The sequence below is a fragment of the Lepidochelys olivacea genome (assembly GCF_965140295.1).
Source record: "Lepidochelys olivacea isolate rLepOli2 genome assembly, chromosome: 6".
NCBI lineage: Eukaryota > Metazoa > Chordata > Testudines > Cheloniidae > Lepidochelys > Lepidochelys olivacea.
Window position 1 is genome coordinate 71,295,271 of NC_140416.1, and position 21,141 is coordinate 71,316,411.

At 42.4% G+C, this 21,141-nt stretch overlaps 1 protein-coding gene across 1 annotated transcript in view; it reads right to left on the reverse strand.

The window, feature by feature from the left end:
* RYR3 (ryanodine receptor 3) overlaps window positions 1-21,141 on the reverse strand; it is a gene marked incomplete at its 5' end in the record, with an annotated part of 579,989 nt that overhangs the window by 162,008 nt on the left and 396,840 nt on the right. The window contains 3 exons of the mRNA XM_084631721.1: window positions 9,355-9,415; window positions 12,182-12,231; window positions 19,911-20,032. Of these exons, the coding sequence (XP_084487847.1) occupies window positions 9,355-9,415; window positions 12,182-12,231; window positions 19,911-20,032 (233 nt within the window). The remainder of the gene's footprint in view (window positions 1-9,354; window positions 9,416-12,181; window positions 12,232-19,910; window positions 20,033-21,141) is intronic.

Consider the following 21,141-nt stretch of genomic DNA (forward strand, 5'->3'; position numbering starts at 1 on the left):
ATTGTTGTCCTAGGTGCTGATAAAAGACAACTAAGTGCATATTCCCCAAAAGAACTTGAACTTTAAAACTCCTCTGGGATGGGGGTTGTATGTGTGGAAGCCAAATGGCATTTTACATTCAGTTCATGGAGGTGAAGAAATGGAATGAACATGATGTATATACAGTGGTACAGACAACAAGAAAGCACAAAGCATCACATGCAAATGTTTTCACCAACCCCTTCCTAAATGTTGTAATCCCACAATCCATGACCCTACATCAAATGTGACAGAATGGCCTTCTGAGCATGCCTCACCATGCTTTTAATCAGCTGGTGTTGGAAAAACTCCTTATACATCAGGTACAAGATGTAGGACACCTAATCCTGCTCCCACTTTTATTGGTGCCACAGTAATCTGGCAGCCATGCACGGTGAGCTGAATTCCTGTAACACAGCATCCCCAACTAAGAAGGGCAGGCCACTCATACGCATTACAGTTCCACCCTCCTATCCCTTTGTGCATATCTTCAACTTCTTCCTGCATGCAGATATCCAGAGTGAGGGCCAATCACACCAGCCTCTTGCTCTGGTCAACAGGTGAAGTAACACAGCAGGTTAGTAGCTAAGCTGGGAATGTTATCCTGACTCCCAATCCACCACCTTTTCCACTAGCTACGCTGACTCTCATCAGTTCTAAATGTAACCACCTGCTACTGGAAAAATCATACAAGTTTTGCAACAAATATGTTAAAATTTTTTGTATATTACTTCAAATCAATCTTTAATAAAGTTTCTGAGAACCACCTTAAATATTCTAGTTATATAAATGGCAGTTTTTGTTGTTATTAATAAATCCTGTATTTCTATATTGCTTTTATTTCTTGATCCAGAGTACTTAATTAATTAAGCTTCACAATATGCTTGTGAGGTAAAGAAGAGATGTATGCACCACAATGTGCAGTCTCTTCTACCATACAATACAACACAACAGCTGTTTCAAAGTGAACAAGAACACTACAACCAAAGTACGGTAAGACATGAAAAAGAGTATTGTACCCAATGAACCCATTCAGTAAATGTAGACAGATAGAATGCGATCACGCGTGTTTAGATTTGGTAAGGACAATGAGGCTACAGAAGAGTTACTTATCGTAAAGTAACCGGAGCTCTTCAAGATGTGTGGTCCCTACCTGTATTCCACTTGACATATGCGTGCACTCTACGCACCACAGACCAGAGAATATTTACTAGCAGTCCATTGTCCTGCAGCCCTCTCTCCTCCTTGTGCTCCAATCTGAGGGCATAAGGGGCAGTGTGGATTGACCACCGCTCCACATACCTTTCCACTGCCAATAGCCCAGAATAAGGTTCTTTAACAGAGGGGAAATAGAGTGGGTAGTGGAATAGGTAGGAATCACATAAAGAACTCCACTTACTGTAAGGTAAGTAATCCTCCCTTTCTTATTTGAGTGATGGTCCCTATGTGTGTTCCACTTGTGGTGACCCATAATCAGTATTCATTGAGGAGGAGGGTATGAGGAACCTTGCTTTACCACAAACTGGAGGACTGCTCTGCCAAAAGATGCATCTGCTGTAGAAGTTTGTACCAGAGCATAATGTCTCGCAAAGGTAGGGATGGAGCCTCATGTTGCTGCTCTGCAGATCTCTAGAAGACAGATGTTTCAAAGTGCGGAAACAGATGTAGCATGGGCTCCAGTCAAGTTGGCTCTCACTTTCTGAGGGGAGTGGTTGCCATCAGCTCATAACAAAGCAGGATGCTGGCCAAAATCCATTTGGATAGTCTTTGTGAGGTAGTAACTTCCCCTCTCATGTATACGGCAAAGGAAGGAAACAGCCTGGGAGATTTGCAGAAGAATTTCATCCTTTATAGGTAGAAGGCTAGAGTTTATGAATACCTAGTGTGACAAAGTTCCTCCTCTGCCTTGGTGAGTCCTGCACTTTTTGGCGGATTTGCTCACCTCAGAGGTTCACGGCAGCCCTCAGTTTGGCCGCTTCTGCTAGAGGCTCAAACCTGCCATTCACTCAGCTAACCTCATCACTAGCCAGCATGGGGAAAATGGAAAACAATCTCCACAGTCTCTGTGGTCCCACCTAGTGGGTCGGGGACAGGCCAGATCCCTTTCCAAATTAGACCTTCCCTTCTGGTGCTGCTCAGAGACCAGATCAACTCCTCCTGTATCCAATCAGGAGTTGGGGGGGATGGGGAGAACCCGGGCCCACCCTCTACACCAGGTTCCAGCCCAGGGCCTTGTGGGTAGCAGCTGTCTATGTCTCCTGTATCAGCTGTGTGACAGCTACAACTACAACTCCCTGGACTACTTCCCCATGGCCTCCCCTCAGCACCTTCTTTATCCTCAATGCAGGATCTTCCTCCTGAGGCCTGATCACGCTTGTACTCCTCAGTCCTCTAGAAGCACGCCTTCTCACTCCCTGCTCCTTGCACACCCCCCACTAACTGATGGGAGGTCCTTTTTAAACCAGGTGTCCTGATTAGTTTGCCTGCCATAATTGATTCTAGTATGTTCCTAATTGGCTCCAGGTGTCTTAATTAGCTTGCCTGTCTTAATTGGTTCTGGCAGGTTCCTGATTGCTCTAGTGCAGCACCTGCTCTGATCACTCAGGGAACAGAAAACTATTCATCCAGTGGCCAGTATATTTGCCTTCTACCAGACTCCTGTACCCCACTGGTCTGGGTCTGTCACATAAGAGAATGGAGCTTCTTTTCCTCTGATGGGGGAGGCTTCAAATATAAGACAGACAAGTGAATCATCTGGTTCAGATGGAATTCTAAGATTACTTTTGTGGTGAATTTGAGGTGTAACCTCAAGAAAACTTTGTTCATATGGAAGACTATATAGGGAAAGTCAGTCATAAGAGAACACTGCTCACCTCTTCTGGCTGAGGTGACTGTAACCAGAAATGCAACTTTCACAGAAAGATGCATGAATGAACATGAGGCTAAAGGTTCAAATGGGGGTATTCATCAATGCTGACAGGACAAGATTGAGGTCCCATATCAGGTTTGGTTTCAGCACTGGAGAAAAGGTTCAGGACAGTTCCTTCAGAAGTCTTGCTCTCATAAAGCAGAATGTCTGCCTACCGGATGGGGGAAAGTGCTAATAGCTGCCAAACATACTTGCAAGAAGCTGATGGATAACCTTGACTTTTTTAGAGAAACGAAGTAGTTCAGAATAGTAGGGATCTCTGAAGATTTCGGAAGCATCTGACAATGCTGTCACCAGATAGAGAATCTTTTCCATTTTGCTGTGTAGCATTTCCTTATGGATCTTTCCTACTATTGCTAAGGATGGCTTGTAAATCCTCCATACATGACTTTTCCAGGTCCATCATTCATCCAAATATCATATTGTTAAATGGAGGTATGCTGGGTTGGAGAGTTGGATCCTGCCTCTGTCCTGAGTCAATAGCTCTGTTAATAACCGAATATGGATGCACGGATGCAAGGACATCTGAAGAATGCTCAGGAGCCAGAATTGCCTGGGAAACCATGGTGCAATCAACAGCACTGATGTTCCATCCTGCCTGATTTTCCTTAGAACTCGAGGTAAAAGAGGGATGTGTGGAAATGAGTACCTCAGCTGTTCTGATCATTGAGCTAGAAATGCATTCCCCCTTTAACTGTGGCCCTAAGCTGCCTTGCAGCATTACGTCAGGCATTTATTGTTCTCTTGAGATGCAAAGAGATCCCATGATGGGAATCCCAACTGCTGAAAGCATCAATATGTGTAGTTTCTAGTCATGGTCTCTGGTGACGTCTGCTGAGTCTGTTTACCAATGTGTGGTGCAACCATGGAAAGCACACTGCAGAGGTGGTGATCTGGTGACAAATGCACCAGTTTTAGAGATTGACTATTTCTATGCAAAGGAGGGTGGCCCTTGCTCTCCCTGTTCTGCTGACATAATAAACTGTTGTCATGTTGTATGACATGGTCTGAATGTGCAAGATTCAAATAAATGGAATCATTTTCAGGCTTCATATATTGAATGCAGCTCCTGAAGGATTACGTGCAACTGGGATTCTTGGTGGTCCAGGTACCCTGTTCAATGTGTTCATTGAGGTGGGCTCCCCCTCTTAGTAAGGAGTTATCTGTAATCATTATTTTTATGGGTGAAAGAGGGACAAAGGACACTCCCATGCATACTGTCTCCCTGTTTTCCCATAAGTCAGAACTCTGGGGGAGTGAGATGGGGTGTTCACCCCATACTTGCTCTGAAAGGGTTAATGAAGACAAAGAAGGGGACTAATTAACCCAGCAGACCATAGCTGAGAGGAAATCAGGTGGGTATATAATCCTGGGACTGAGTGAGGGAGCCCAGCTGGGGAGGGATGAGCTGGGCTGGGGTTATGAAGACAGGAAATTGGCAACAGAAAAGGGGACTGCTGGGAAAATCTGCAGTCACACCCTGGGAGAAGGGAGGTGCATTTGGGCCAGCAAACCCAGAGAGAAAGGAAGCCAGAGAGGGAGGACAGGGCTCAGGGAAAGGCAATAAGGTCTAGAAGGGAACAGGCCTTGACTGCTGACTAGAGGGTCCCTGAGCAAGAACCTGGAGTAAAGTGTGGGCCTGGGTTCCTCTGCCAGCCACTGACAGAGTGGCACTATGAATAAGTGAATGGGAAGACTGCCTAGGACTGCTGGTGAGGAAAGACGCTCATTTGCTGGAAGGTGAATCCATTTAGTGACTTGGTCAGAGGGCTGAATCACAAAGAGGCTACGGCAGCTCGTCGAGCAAGGGAGGGGGCGCAGATCCAGAGAGAGAGAGGCGGGGCAGTGAATAGCTGTGGGAAGGGGCATTGACCTTGTGAGCTATTCCCCAGAATGACCAGGAGGAGGCACCATCGTAGTGGTGAATGGAGCACCCCGCCACAGGGAGTGAGATCATTCTGTCCAGACTGTGCTTTCTTGGCATGTAGACTGTCCATAACCAAGCGTGTAGACATCAAAATCAAAGTTTTGCAATAAGTACACAAAGCCATGTACCCTAAGAAGGTGAGACTAGTCTGAATTGCTGTCTGGGGGTAAGTGCAGAAGATAAGTGATGAGGTCTTTCATACACTAGAATTTGTCCCAAGGAAGGTAACCTTTGGCTCTGATTGAATGTAGGGGTGCTCCAACAAAGTCTATAGTCTGAGTGGGAGCTAAAACTGATTTTGCTATGTTTACTTGGAGCCCTAAGGATTGTAGTAGTCTGTGCAGGGGCAGAGTTGTCATCCATACTTCTTGATATGATTTCCCTGGGATCAGCCAGCTGTCGAGGTAGGGGAACACTGATGAATCCTCATGATGCCTGTGAGCTGTCACTATTGACAACACCTTAATGAATACCCTCGGTGCCATCAAGAGGCTGAAGGGGAGCACTCTGTATTGGTAATGGTCTAGGCCTAACGTGAATCTCAGGAATCTCTTGTGTATGGAGTGGATCTCTATGTGGAAATAAGTGTCCTTTACATCAAGAGCTGTGAACCAGTCACCCTTGCTTAGCGAGGGGATTATACAGGCCAGGGTGATCATTCTGAAACTCAGGTGGTGGATGAAGATGTTCAGCTGTCTGAAATTTAGCATGGGCCTCCAGCACCCTTTCTTCTTGGAAATGAGAAAATATCTTGAGTAAAATCCTTTCCCTCTATGTTTAAGAGGTACTGGTTCTATGATTTCCAGATGGAACAGAAAGTCTACTTCTTGTCTGAGCATCTTCTTGTGAGAGGGGTCTCTAAAGAGGGAGGAGGAAGGATTCTTTTTGTGTGGGGAATGAGAGAGAAACTATTCTAGAATGGTGGTGATTATCTCCAGAATTCATCTGTCTGATATTGTATAGTTTCATGCTGGGAAAAATGAGTGAGGCAAATGGTGTGTAGGAGTCTTGAATAAATAAATGTGTCAGGGGGACTGATTTGTAACTGTCGAAAGTCCCATCAAAAGGATTTCTTGGTGGGAGGCTGGCACTGGAAGGAGAATGTAGGGGGTTGTTGTGTTTACTGCACTACATTCTCTGGTGTTTCCTAGGCAGCTTGTAGGTCCTTTGATGGCAGAATGGTCGAGGGGCTGGTCATTGTCCATAAGCCTGAGTCTTGAGGTATTTCCTCTGTGGTGCTGGAGCACAGATATCTAGTGAGCAAAGAGTTGTTCTTGAGTTTTTGCGGGAATATAGCGATTCATCTGACTTCTCCCTCAATAGGTTATTTCCCTCAAAAGTCAGATCCTCCACAGTGGATAGGACTTCTTTGGTAAATCTGGAAGATTGGAGCCATGAAGCTCATCTTATGACTATGGAAGTTGCCATCGAGGATGAGGCTATATCTACTTCATCCACTGAAGCCTGGAGGGCCAATCTAGCAATTTTCCTTCATCAATAATTATTTGGAAATAAAGTCTATCTTTTTGAGGGAGTTTGTTGTTGATTTTAGAGAACTTATTGTAATTAATAAAATCATGTTTTGATATTAAATCTTGGTAGTTTGCTATGTGGAACTGCGAGCTTGCCAAAGACAAATTTTCTCCCAAAGAGATCTAAACATTTGGCCTCCTTATCAAGCGGTGCAGATTTGGGGTGGTGTTGCTTGTTTCTTTTGGTGATAGCTTGCAGCAGTAAAGTTTGGAGTGAGATGTGACAGTAAGTATTCTGCCCCCTTCCAGGGAATGAAATGTTTCTCCTCCATTCTCTTTGGAGTGGGAGCACAAATAGCAGACTATCTTAGCCCATTCTAAGATGGTCTCATTAATTCAGAGTGCCATTTTACTGGGACCAGCACTCTGAAGGATATCTAGGAGTTTATGAGGGTGTTCTGTACTTCTCCAAGGGGATCTGAAGCATGTTTGTGATTCTCCTCAGGAGATCCTGTAACTGCCTGTAGTCATCAGGTGGTAATGGTGGGGATGGCATGACCACTTTATCATGAGGATGGTAACCTCTCAGGGGTGAGTGGTTCTGTGTGATCAGGTTGTTCCTCCTCCTCAGAGGGTTGAGGCTCTTTCTTGTGTGTGGAAGCCTATCTAGATTCCCAAAGTGAGCTCATTGATTCGGGATGTCTCATATACAGATCCCAGGGACCCCAGTAAAGCCAGTACAAACAGTCATAGGGGAAATGAAGGGGTCCCCATGGAGAAGGTCACCAATAGTCCAGAGTTGGGTAGTTTGTCCTATGAGAGAGGGAAAGTGCCCAAAAGACCTTAGAGCCTCTGTCAGGGCAGATCCCATGTCTTGACAGGGGTGGTGAAATTCTCCCACTGATTCTGGACTCATCAGAGGAAAAAGAAGCTTCTAAATTGATGCGCAATACTGTTGGTACTGAAGGTTTTATTATACTTCAACTGGTCAATGGTAATGGTGAGTGGAGAACAGCAGGTATAGTAACCTCCATGGTGAGCGCTGGATCAAATAATATTGGTTCTTCTAGGTCTGCACAGATAGTAAGGTTTTCTGGTAGAGTCTGTCTAGACTGTGATGCTGGACAATGGACTGGGCTTCTTTCCTTTGGAAGTGTAGCTGGTGTCAACTTCAGACAGGAAACAGTCTCCTGTACTGACGACTCCTCCTCTCTCAGCGTCAGCTTCGTCATTGTAGGAGGGTTATGCTGCTTTCTTTCCCTTGCTGGTACTCAGGATGGTCTGGCCCCCTTCAGCTAAGGATGGGTTCAGGTCACTTTTGCCACTTGGTGCCAAGAAACCAGTACTGTGCTCCTTGTGAACTCCTAACATCTCTAAGCTGGGATACTGTCTCATATGACTTAAGGGGGTGACAGAAAGGAGATCCTCTTTTTGAATGAGGACTTGGAGGAGGATTTCTCAGGTTTCTTGTGAGAGTGTTTTCCCTTACACTCCTTGTCTCTCTGTCTGGAAGAGTCTTTAGCCCTGATTATTCCCAGAGCCAGAGACCAGGATACTGGGGGCAGAATCTAATGGGGGGCCAGGATCAGACCGAAGTCTCACTGTGCAGTCCATCAGGAATTCTAAACCTGAACTTATGAGCATGATGGGTTCAACTAGGAAATGATCAGCATATATTGAACTTGAAGGTGATATGAGCTCACTGAAGCAACAGAGGCATGTGTCATAAAAGTCGCTGATTGGAAAAACCTGGCAGCAGGCTATGCAGAGCTTGAATCCTGGGATCCTGGACAAACTAGGCACCCTGTGCAGGGCAGTGACCAGGTTGGGGAAGACCTCTAAGCCTTAAAATCTGCTAAACTACTCTAATTAGAAACGATCTAAAACTATCTACAACTATGTCCAATGTTAGAACAAGAGTGTTAGCTAATACCGAAAACACTGAAGAGGTTCCATCTCAGACTACAGGTAGTAGAAAAGAACTGGAGAGGTGGTTGGTCTGCACTGCTCCTTTTGTCCTCCAATCAGTTCACAAGGAGGGGACGTGTGTAAGTCCAGATCAATGGACACTGCTAGCAAAAATATCCCAGTCTAAGGAGCATGGTGAGCATGCGCACCTTGAGTGGAATACACATAGGGACCATCACTCAAAGAAGAATAAGCAGACTCCTTGGTTTTATGCTTCATCCAAAAAGTGACATCTCCAGAATCTCAAGTGTTCCTCTAACACTATGATAGGACACTGATTCACTACTTACTAAAATCCATAAAAGAAATAATAGATTCAAGCATTTTAACCAGTTGATTGTTTGGTTGGAATGGCAACACCTGAAGATATAGATAGCATGAAGATGAGGTTAGGGGTGACAAATAATTAGGAGCAGTGGGTTTCTTAAAAAAAATACAATAGCAATAACTGGGGGGACATCATAATTTTCACTAATACATTTATTTGCATATATCACTCAGCTGCTCATTAATACCTTCTTGAGTGTTTTTCAGCATTTATTTTATTATAAATTATATGTCATTAAAAGTAAACTGATTTACGATCAGACAATGTCAGACTGAATTACATTTTAATGTCTTTTACTATGCTAACTGCCAGCTTCAAATGTTATTCAATGCACCTCTAGTACCAATTTTTCAGCCTGGTGTAAACTTGCCTCCATTTTTGTGGGTGCAAATAACTGCAAGTGCAATTTCGTAGATGATGTCACTTATATTTCTAAATTAAGTCCCTGACTGCATTTGCAAATAGGGACATTAGACATTGTAATCACCTAAGTTGTGGGCACAAACAACTGTGGATGCAGCATTACATCTGAAAAAGTGGAGGACAGTGTCTGAAAAATCTGGACCATAATATTTATTCTAGAGATCTAATATCAGCAGGAAATAAAGAAAGAAATAACAATTGATCTGCAGAACTGTTCTTTGAAGTGATTCTTGACAACCATATAATTTGTAGCTGGTACTGAAATAAAGTAAAAACTTGGCCAATTTACCGTGTATCCAGTGTCTGAGCCAAGATGTGCAGGCAGCTCACCATTGTAGTAGCATCACTCCCTGTTATATAAATAAAGAACATATTATTCTGAACAATATAGTTTGCTTTTAACAAATATTTCAGTATGTGCAAACATACAAATTTCATGACTCTTAATTATATATCAAATTCACGTGTGATGGGAAGGCCTACAATGCCCCCTGCTAAAAAGATCTTTTAGAACTAATGGTTTTATTTCCCCTCCTTCTCTCCTTATTTTCCCTCTTGAGATTGGGCAAAATGAACAGGGTGCATACTTTATTTCAGAATGTGCCATTTCTGTCTCCTTCATTTTGTTTTGTCTTTCCCTGTTGCAGTTCTTTTCCTTTTTGTTTAAAACTTCTTGGATGCCAAGAGCAGCCACTGAGAGGCAGGTGCTGAATGGTTAATGAAAAAATAAGATATGGAGGATAGTCCAATTGTTGGAAAAAATATCTCCATAGAAGACAACATGTTAAACAAGAGGTGGGATGGGGGCCCTACACATATGTTATACGGCCCCCGTCCTGCAAACTCTTATGCATGTGTTTAACTTTATGCACCCAAGTAACACATTTAATTCAGTCGAACTACTCACCGGAGTACAGTTAAGTATGTGCATAAATATTTGCAGGTTTGGGGCCTAAATGTATATATTAAACACTTCTGGCCAGGATGTCAATCCTGCTTTCTTTATGCTGTTTGAAGACATTTTTCTTTATCTCTTTAATGTCTCTAAATATGAAACAGAAGCACTGTGCCACACCAAAATGAGGTAAGGGTTTTCATTAACCATCTTCCACTTTCCATGACACAAGGCACTGTGACAACTTCTCTTAAAGGATCATGAATTAGTTACAAGATGGCAATTTATAATCTTCAGAACAGAGTAAGTATTTTTCAGGATAGCTTTCTGGTTTCCTTTGTAACACTTATACGTGCAGAAATTCTATCAGAGGTAATAGCCCAACAAATTCAGATACTTAAGATACTATAAATTATATGGAATGAAAAGACATTTAGAAAGATAAAGTAGACATGTAGGTCACAATCTGGAAACGGGATCTGCTAACACAGACTCCTCCACCTATGAAGGGACCTACTACAGTTAATGAGATCCCACACAGGAACAGGTGTTCATCCTACTGGATTGCATTGCAGGAGTAGGACCTTATTAAGCATTTTTTTGTGCTACTTTGTGTAGCAGAAAGAAAGAGAGGATATTTTTCTTAGTGTGAATACAATTATAACTGGGTCTAAATCCCCTTTGAGTCTTGGCCCCATTTCAATACATGGGTCTGAACTTTGTAGCTAGTGATGAGCCTGAACCACAATTTCCTTTTACTGATATGGAATCATACTCATTATTACATATATCTAGAGACATGTGTCTGTAATAATCACTTTACCCCACACTCCCTGTCCTTTCATTAAGTCTGGTCTCCTCAGTTCTATGGTAATGCAAATAATTAATAATATATTTAAATTGTGAGTGGCATGGAACTGGGATCTTACTTGCAAAGCACTCTAAACTAGAGCTGTTTGGAAGTTTTCTGACAAAACCACCTATTCGAGGAACTGAATAGTTTCACTGAATCTATTAGAGATTGGACAAAACTTTTGTCAAAACACAGGCACTGGAAATCTGCTGGTGTTCCAGAGGCCACATCTCTGCAGCAGAGTGCCTGCCAGCCCCTAGAGCTCCATCTGGAGCCTGGGCTCACAGGGCTGCTAGGTTTCCCTGCTCTGCCGCAGCAGCCCTGGAAACCATGACTGGAGCCAGGGCTCTCATGTCTGTTAGACACCTGCGGCAGGGAGCCTGGCAGACTGCACAGTCTCAAATGGAGCCAGGGCTCTCAGGCAGCTAGGCTCCCTACTTCGCAATAGCTCTGGCTGGAGCCTGGACACCAGGCAGAAGTTTAGTGAAACTGACATTCTTGTGTTTCACTGCTGCAGTTCAGTGCAAAGCAGTCATAAAACTGACAAGAATGTCAATTTTCACCCATTTCCTTCTTAGAACACCATGTTTCCCAAAAAAAAAACTTGAGGGGTGTTAGTGAGTGTAGTGGCCTTTGATTCAGAAGAAATGTTGGTAAAATTTGCTTTTGCTCTAAATTGGAAGGAAATACCTAAACAACAAACTCTCCCCTGCCCCCGCCCCGGAGTTTTGGCCAGCTATACGCATCTGTGTGTTTCATAAATATTAACTTTAACTTTAATAACAACAATATTGAGGATTTATATATGAATTTAAGCATCAGAAAAAGTGATTTTATTTTTGAATCTTATCATCTAAATTTCTTTACCTAATTTCTTAGCAGACCATATGAAAAAAGTGGGTTTATTTCACACTCACATAACACGACAGCAAATTAAGGTTAATTTATCAAATTCAGCTGACACTAAATATTGTAATTATTATTATAAAGTAATTTTTTGTGAAAGTTATGAGAAAATGAAAAAGGCAGAGATTCAAATGGAATCTCAATATTAACTTTCACTTCACCTGATGCTACTTACACCTGTTAGAATATATAAAGTATAGTAGTGTATCAAATTCTATCTTCAGTTACACATTTGTTGCTCCCATTGACTATACTGGGATTGGAGCATGTGCATCAGAAAGCAGAACTGTATCCAGAGACTGTGAAAAGTTTTAGTTGTTACAGAAATAATGAAGTTAACAGTCATACACCACTTATTTTCCACCACAAATCATATTGCTCATCAGTTATAAACCTTAGATATATTATAGGAAGCACAACATGTTATAAATAAAACTTCATCAATATCTTTTAATAACTTACCAAAAAGTGAAATCCTATGTCTAACAAGAGCAGCAAGTTTGCAGAATAGGCTAAAGCAGAAAAGAATGCAAAATAGTAGGAAAAGACACAGAGATTAATGTTTTGTTTAGAACATGGGGTAAAACAATAACGAGAGAATAGTGAGACTACAAGATGTGAAAGAAAGGTACACGGTAGTTCCCTGAAGGTGTATTTTCAATCACATAATGAAAATAAGCAACCAGATACTTTCTTTCATCTGGCAATAATATCTTCCCGAATAACTTTAAGTCTAAAAAGCACCTCAAAGATTAAATGTGTTGCCTGTAATTACAATAGTTAGCAGCAACTGCATTTTATATGGCTGAATCTCTCTCTAACGGTTGTAATTTTTCCTGCATGGTGAATAACATTGCATTGTTTCATTTGACATATGAGAAAGATAAATAAACGTTAACAAACTTAAGATAATTTAAAATGCTTTCAGAAGATACTGTTTATAAACAGTTTATCTTTTTGTGTTTGTAACAGTCACCGATAGGTAAAATTAATCCTGAAATATTAACAGAAAAAAAGAGTGGTCCTAGCAAACACTGTCTTACAAGTTTAGTTTCAATCCATAGTAAAGTAATGTAATAGATGAGAGAAAATTCACCTAACATCTAAAGCAGTGTTTTTCAAAGCTCGGGTACTGGGTCATGGCATGTAAGGCACTGGGTCGCTGTGGTCAGCACCGCCAGCTGGGACGTTAAAAGTCCCATCGGCGGTGCTGACAAGGTAAGGCAGGCTAGTGCCTACCTGTTCCAATACCACGCTGTGCCCTGGAAGTGGCCAGTAGCGGGTCCGGCTTCTAGGCCAGGGGGCCACCAGGCTCTGCGCATTGCCTCCGCCCTCAGCACTGACTCCGCACTCCCATTGGCTGGGAACCAGCCAATGGGAGTTGGTGGGGCTGGTGCCTGCAGGCAAGAGCCCCGAGGAGCTACTTGCACACCTCTGCCTAGGAGCCGGACACCTGCTCCTGGCTGCTTCCAGGGCGCAGCGTGGTCCGCAGTGCCAGGACACGCAGGGAGCCTGCCTCTGCACCCTGGCTATGCCGCTGACTGGGAGCCACTGGAGGTAAGTCCGCATCCCAACCCTGTGCCCCAGTCCCCTGCCCCAGCCCTGAGCCCCCCCCGAAACCTAGAACCCCTTCCTGCACCCCAAACCCCTCATCCCTGGCCCCACCCCAGAGCTTGCACCCCCATCCCAGAGCCTTGACTCCCTCCCACACCCCTGTCCCAGCCCGGAGCCCCCGCAAACCTGGAGCCCCTTCTGCACCCCAAACCCCTCATCCCCAGCCCCACCCCAGAGCCTGCACCCCCAGGCAAGAACCCTGAGCTTCTCCTGCACCCCTGCCCCAGCCCAAACCCAGAACGCCTCCTGCACCCCAAACCCCTCATCCCCAGCCCCAGCCGAGTCCCCCCAAACCCGGAGCTCCTCCTGCACCCCAAGCCCCTCATCCCTGGCCCCAGCCCAGAGCCCTGACCCCCTCCTATACCCAAACCCCCTGCCCCGGCCCAGAGCCCCTCCTACACCCCAAACCCCTCACCCCCAGCTCCATTGGGTCACAGGCATCAACAATTTTCTTCAACTGGGTCCCCAGAAAAAAAGTTTGAAAACCACTGATCTAAAGGTTTCAGAGTAACAGCCATGTTAGTCTGTATTCGCAAAAAGAAAAGGAGTACTTGTGGCACCTTAGAGACTAACCAATTTATTTGAGCATGAGCTTTCGTGAGCTAGCTGTAGCTCACGAAAGCTCATGCTCAAATAAATTGGTTAGTCTCTAAGGTGCCACAAGTACTCCTTTTCTTTTTACTGATCTAAAGGGTAATGGAAACCATAAGCAATAACTAGCATAGGTTTCTAAAGAATAAATTTCACCAGGCAACCTTATTTTCTATTTGTAATAGATTTAAAAATTGGAGATAGATTTATTACATTTCTTATAGCTATCTAAGGTACTTTTATTGCTCTCCCATTGCTCTAGTATTTAAGCATCTCATTATCTTTAACGTATTTATTTTCACAATACCCTGGGGAGGTAGGAAAGTTGTAATATCCCCATTTTACAGATGGGGAATGAAGGCATACAAAAGTGCCCAAGCAGGTTAGACAGCTAACTCCCATTGAATTTACTTGGGTGAATTTGTGAATCCTGCTATGCATCTTTAGGCACCTAAATACATAGGTGCCTGAACACCTTTGTAAATCTGGCCCTAGGTGTCTCATCCAAGGTCATGCAGGAAATCTGCGGCAGAGCAGGGAATTGAATTCCTGAGTTCTAATCTAGTTCCCGAACTATTAGACCATCCTAGAACGTATTCTTATGTAATATATTTGGAGCTCAGTAAAGCATTTTATATTGTGTCTTGTGAAATTGTACTTGAAAAATTAATTCAAACTGAGTTGGATAAGAACACTGTTGTGTGGGCTGAAAACTGGCTAGAAGACTGTAAAAGGTAATGAAAAATTAGAGGATTAGAGGTAAAGATAAATCGGTGGACAAGTTGGAGAAAGGAGATTAGTGGATTCAATGTTTAGGTCTAATCTTATTAAATATCTGAATTAATCATCGAGAAGAGAGAGTATACAGCACATTAATGAAATTTATAGCGGACACTAAACTGGGAACAGTTGGTGAACACTAGTCAGGAAAGTGGAATAAAACAAATGAATATAGAGAAAGATTGGAAACTTAGGTAGGAAACAGGAAAATGAAATACAGCTTGACAAAAGACAATCTAATGCATCCAGGGAAACATAATATGAAATACATACTCAATGACCGGAAAAAACCTGGAACACAGTAATGTGGACAGAGATTCAAGGCTCATAGTGGAGAGTGAATTAAACATTAATTTGCAATGTCAACTGGTTGCAAACAAGTCTGATGTAGTTTTGTGCTGAGTATGTAGTGTTAACATATTAAGAAATAGGGAGCTAAATATTCCTCTTTTTAAGTTCTCATGCAATTACACTTACAATACCTTGTTCAGCTTTGAGCACCACTGCCAGAAAGATATTGACAAACTAGAGCGAGTTCAGAGAAGAGGAACAAATATGCTCAATGAGGGGAAGGACTGACTCATTATGAAATTAAGAAAAGGAAAATGTAACTGAACACAAGGAAAAACTTCATAGAATCATAGAATATCAGGATTGGAAGGGACCTCAGGAGGTCATCTAGTCCAACCCCCTGCTCAAAGCAGGATCAATCCCCAATTTTTGCCCCATATCCCTAAATGGCTCCCTCAAGGATTGAACTCACAACCCTGGATTTAGCAGGCCAAAGCTCAAACCACTGAGCTATCCCTCCCCCACCTTCCTAACAATGAGATCTATAATCCTGCAGAATAGTCTCAGAAGAGTAATGGTGAAAAGTGCATCACTTGGGACTTTTAAACTGGACTTGACAATGCACAAAAATGCAAACTCTTGAACCATAGCCCAGTGCTGGGGCTTTGGTAGTGTCTTGGTGAGGCCCAAAACTCTAGTTTTTAATTTTTAGCTCTTGAAAATAAACAAATGAAACTTTATATGGGATTTTCCTTTACACTCCCTTGCTTCTTGTTCCAGCAACAAATACAGTCACACAGACATCTAACAGAGCTATATGGGTCAACCAGATTTGACTCCTCTCAGCTACAATGACATCAGCAGGAGGGCAGCGAGATGCTGTCTCCTCTCAGTGGTACTCAGCTAATGTAGAATCACTGGGGAGGAGAGAGCAGGAAGGAAGGGGAGGTGACAGCACATGGCTGCTTCAGAGCCTTGTTGGCAGGGAGGTGGGACAGGGACAGAATATGGAACAAGGGCTCAAGGGGGAATAGGCCAGAGGAATAGGAAGGAGAAACATAGGACTTAAGGGGGTATAATGGGTAGGAGGGGTAGAATAGGGGAGGATGCTCCAGGACGCTCTCCAAACAGTTCCCAATGCTCCAGACTTCTACTACCTCCCAATAACATCCTTCTAGGATGCCCCAGTCTCTCTCCCTCAGTCTCAAATGACCCTCCAGGCTGCCCCAAAGCTCATCAATCCATTGAAATGTGTCATGGTAAGTCTATTATAATGATAGGGACAGCTGGGAGCTGTCTCTGTGTTTAGGTTGTCAAACACTTTCCATTATAAAAAGATTGTTGTGAAACTTTTCTGAGAAATTATTGAATAGCTTCCTCATTCCCTGGGCACTGTCCATTCTGTGTACCTGCAACCTAAATTTTGGCAGTCTAGCTTATCAGTGAAACTTAAATAATGTTCTTTTAGTGTAGTTTTTATGTCACTGTAAACTCTAATATTTTTATATTTCATTAATGGCTGATAAAATATGAATAGCATCTGTAGCTTCAGTGAAAATGGGTCTGTGAGCTCAATTGCTGTGATAAAATTGGGGCACAATAGTAAAATGTTTGAGAAATACTGCTATAACTAGCAGTCTTGCACCTGGCAGAGAGACTGACTAGATGATCTTGTTGGACTTTCTATCACTAAATTCTGATTCATGTAATGTCTGGCTGAGGAAATGTTCATATTAAACAATTGCACTTTAAGTTTCTTCTAATATTCTGCTTCTGCCTCACTCTGGCTGTGACAGCTGCTATCCCCCATGCTACATCCTCTTTCACAAAAGTACTCCACATTGCAAGGCCTGGCTATATCCTTCCAATGTGTGATATTTTAATCAATATTTTACTTTTGCAACTGAAGCCCCATGCAAAGAGAAACAAAGAGTTACTTTCTTGCCATGACTTTAAATCTAGGTATTACGGTACCTCAGGATTTGGATACAAACAATAGAAATATTTCATATCCATATGTAGAGCCTTCAAGCCCAAATCATCAGAGGGATAATGTTAAGTGTTTTATAGAATTTTCACGTATCACTTTCATCCTCATTTGCAGTTTCTCTATTAAGAACAGAAATTATGAAATTAATTTGAAAACATTTTCACTAATATTTTCCAATTTTCACTAATCATGGAGGTTTCACTGTTGGTTCCATTCTTAACACTGAGTTTTGTGCTTAAAGCAGGAATTCAACCACTTTGGTACATATGACACATTCAGCTCCTCTCCAGAATTACAGTATTCACTCGGAACACAGAATGAATTTTCTGAGAAATGACAAGTGAATTGGTTAATTAGTTTATGAGTTAAAATAAATGGATCCTTTCAGAAATGAAGCACCCATTGTCTGACAGTTTATTTATCCCAAATAATCTTAATAATGGAATAAAAGACACTTGAAACTGCTCTTATAATTAAACTCGCCAAAAAACTTGTGAGCAAGCAACATTTGAAGACTTTTTTTTAGTATTAATGGTAACTTTTTCACATTATTCTTCACAATTAAAAGTTTCTCTTTCAGCAGGGACTAAAAAAATATTACAGAGAATTCCACATAGAACTGTGCTCTTTCAAAGGCTGCCATTTGTCACTGTTCTCAATGGGACTGTGATCATAGCTTGACCACAGTTAGATAGCCATTTTGAGAAGAATGTCTATTTCCCATTTTTCTTAATGGGCACCTTGCATCCGAGCAATTTATCTGCTCACAGCTGGGACCCTTTGCAAGAGTCTGTGCTGTCTTTCACTAGTGCAAATCCTACAGTGACTCTAGCCCCTAGCTTTAGTGTTTTGAAAGGTATTTCAACCACATTTGGTTCCAATTACACTGATTTTCAATAGATTAAATTCATCTCAGTCCCATACTGAGGCTTGGAGTTGCTGTTGGAAGAGGGGCAGGAAGTTAGACCATGGAAGGGTGGCTTCCAGACAACCTGTGTGAGGTGGAAAGCATCTTCACACCAACCCACTAGGTACGTGCATAGGGGACATAAGATCTATACATGCATTCTGTGGCGTCAATGTTTCCCTCAAGTGGATGGAGTCAGTAGGCGACTGGGGCTGAGGGAACTGGGTTTGTTTAGTCTGCAGAAGAGAAGAGTGAGGAGGAATTTGATAGTACCCTTCAACTACCTGATGGGGGGTTCCAAAGAGGATGAAGCTAAGCTGTTCTCAGTAGTGGCAGATGACAGAACAAGGAGCAATGGTTTCAAGTTGCAGTGGGGGAGGTCTAGGTTGGATATGAGGAAACACTACTTCACTAGAAGGGTGGGGAAGCGCTGGAAAGTGTTACCCAGCGAGGTGGTGGAATCTCCATCCTTAGAGGTTTTTAAGGCCAGGCTTGACAAAGCCCTGGCTGGGATGATTTAGCTGGTGTTGGTTCTGCTTTAAGCATGGGGTTGGACTAAATGACCTCCTGAGATCTCTTCCAACCCTAATCTTCTATGATTCTATGGGGAGGAAGCAGTGTGCTGAAGACCTGAACTCTGCCCTAGTTTGAGATGGATAGATTTTCCTACTCAGTTCCCCTACACTTCACCCATATTAGAGCCATTTTCTTCAGTTTATGTGGATGAAGTGAGTTTCAACCAGTATCAATATCTTCTAGCTTCTTACTAAGCATTATTGCTACTGTTTAAGTTATGTTTCTGATAGATAGGAATAAAGCCCCGTTACTTTATTTTTTAAAAATATTGTGGGATTCATTTTGAAAGGTCCAAAATACACAATCAAAAGTCATGCATACATAGGAAAATTCTACACAAGACCTTTCCCATTTTTTATCTTCTTAAGTTTTTTATCTCCTTTCTGATGTTGGCATCCAGAGGATCTTTTGAAAGGGCAAACAGAAGAGCAGGGGAAAGAGCACAAACCTTTTTCACTACTAAGGCTATTCAATCATAGACATTAGCTGTAACTGACGTTTTGGATTGTTTCCTAGATTTGTCCTCTTCACTTCCCACAATAGACTCATTTTTAACTTTTTTTAAAGTTTACAAATCTTAGGGTATGTCTTTACTAGCAAAGTTAAAGCGCTGACGTGGTAAAAAAACCACCCCCATGAAGGGAGTAGCTCCCAGCGCTGGTACACAGTCTACACTGCCACCTTACAGCGCTGAAACTTGCATCGCTCAGGGGGGTGTTTTTTCAACCCCCCTGAGCAAGAAAGTTTCAGCGCTGTAAAGCGGCAGTGTAGAAAAGGCTTTAGAGCCTGAAGTTCCTTTTTCAGTAACCAAACTGATACAGTAAAAGCAGCAGCAGTGTCTGCTTCTTATTTGCCTCTGTCCTTTTCCAGAGGGTAGAACTCAAAGAGTGAGAGGAGAGTCAGTATACACGACTATTCAGATTCTGATGCTGAGAGGTGCTGAGGCCCTTAATTCCAGATGCCTTCAGTGGAATCAGGAGGCACTTAGCACCTTGACTTTCTGCTGACATTTAACAGTGGTATCTGGAATCATTTAGTAGTGGTGGTTTTCATGCTATTATTTCCTGTTTATGAAAGACTGGAATGGGCATGTAACAGTCATCCCATGGCACCGATTTTTGGGTCACCACCAAACTTGTCAAAATGCTTGATAATTTTGTAAGACTATTATTGAAAATATATATAATCTCTACCTGATTAACGTTTCACATTTTAAAAATGATGAAAAGCAAATTAAATTAATTAAATGATTAAAATTAAAAGAAAAAAAATAAAGATGAGGAATGTTATTTATTTACTGCCACTCTATTAAAGGAAGAATCAGCCTTTTATGATCTGTTTGAGGAACCTAACATTTTGCACTGTTATTTTGCCATTTTTTTTAATTAAATTTTTATAATCTGGATACAATTCCACAGAGTTTACCTCAGTCTATTACTTACCTTGCCAACATTTCTTTTTCCTTATTGGAAGCATATCCACTGCTACTGAGTGACTTAATTGGAGAAGACAGGAAGTACAGGCAGTGATTGGTAAAGTACTGGTCAACTAATGGTAGGAGAACCTAGGGAATACAGACACAAAATATACTTTTATCATCTACATACATTGTTAAGTGTACCAGACAGCACTCCAATACAGCACAGTCCCTTCACACAGACTTTTCATTTTAGGCTTTATATTACATAGGCTTTATATTACAATTGCATTTTCTAGTTTTAGTCATTAAGATTATAAATTCAAATCTCAGATATGACAAATTTACACAGAAATTAAGCCAAGCAACAAATAGCCTACTGTGAGATGTCAGAGGTGTCTTAATGTAAATATATGGGAACCTCTGAAAATAGGGACAGCAGAATATTAACAATACAAGAGATATTGGGATATTATCTCATCAGTTATCTGCTGAGCAAAACCATTAGAATTGCCAGATTGGATCCATCTGCTTTGCTATGCAGCTCCCAACAATAGCCAGCATCAGTGAGGAAAGTGTACTCTCCATCCCTTTCTATATTACGTGTTTGCAATATTGGCTGTAGCCATGTTGGTCCCAGGATATCTGGTCTGCTCAAACCTGAAGAAGAGCGCTGTGTAGCTTGAAAGCTTATCTCTTACACCAACAGAAGTTGGTCCAATAAAAGATATTACCTCACCCATCTTATCTGTCCAGTATTTGTCAAGGGCCATGGATCTCCAAGGCAGGCCCGTGCGGTTGCAGAGTGAGAGCATTATCCTGCACCCCCATGCTACAAGGTCAGATAAGGGAACTGCAGCTAGTTCCCCACAACTAGAGGCTACACCCACTAACTCAGCAGAATCAGATGACTAGCAGCAGACTGCTGATTGGACACCCCTTAATATAAAGCTTCCTGTTCTTGCCCCCACCCTTTGACTGAGCACCACATCTTTTAGTCATATTGCTGCTCAGACCCTGAGACCAAACTCCTGCTACCCAAGTCAGTCTTCCGATCTGCCTGTACCCCATCCTGCCAAGCCTGTCCCTGCCCAATATCTACACTGACCAGCCTGCCCCTGCGCTCTGCCTGTTCACTGATTGCCATTCTCCCATGGACTGATATCACAGCAGCTGCACTTGCCTGCACCCTGGACTATGAAACCTTCAGATAACTAGACCATGCATATTGACAACACCTACCAACTATCTGGCTT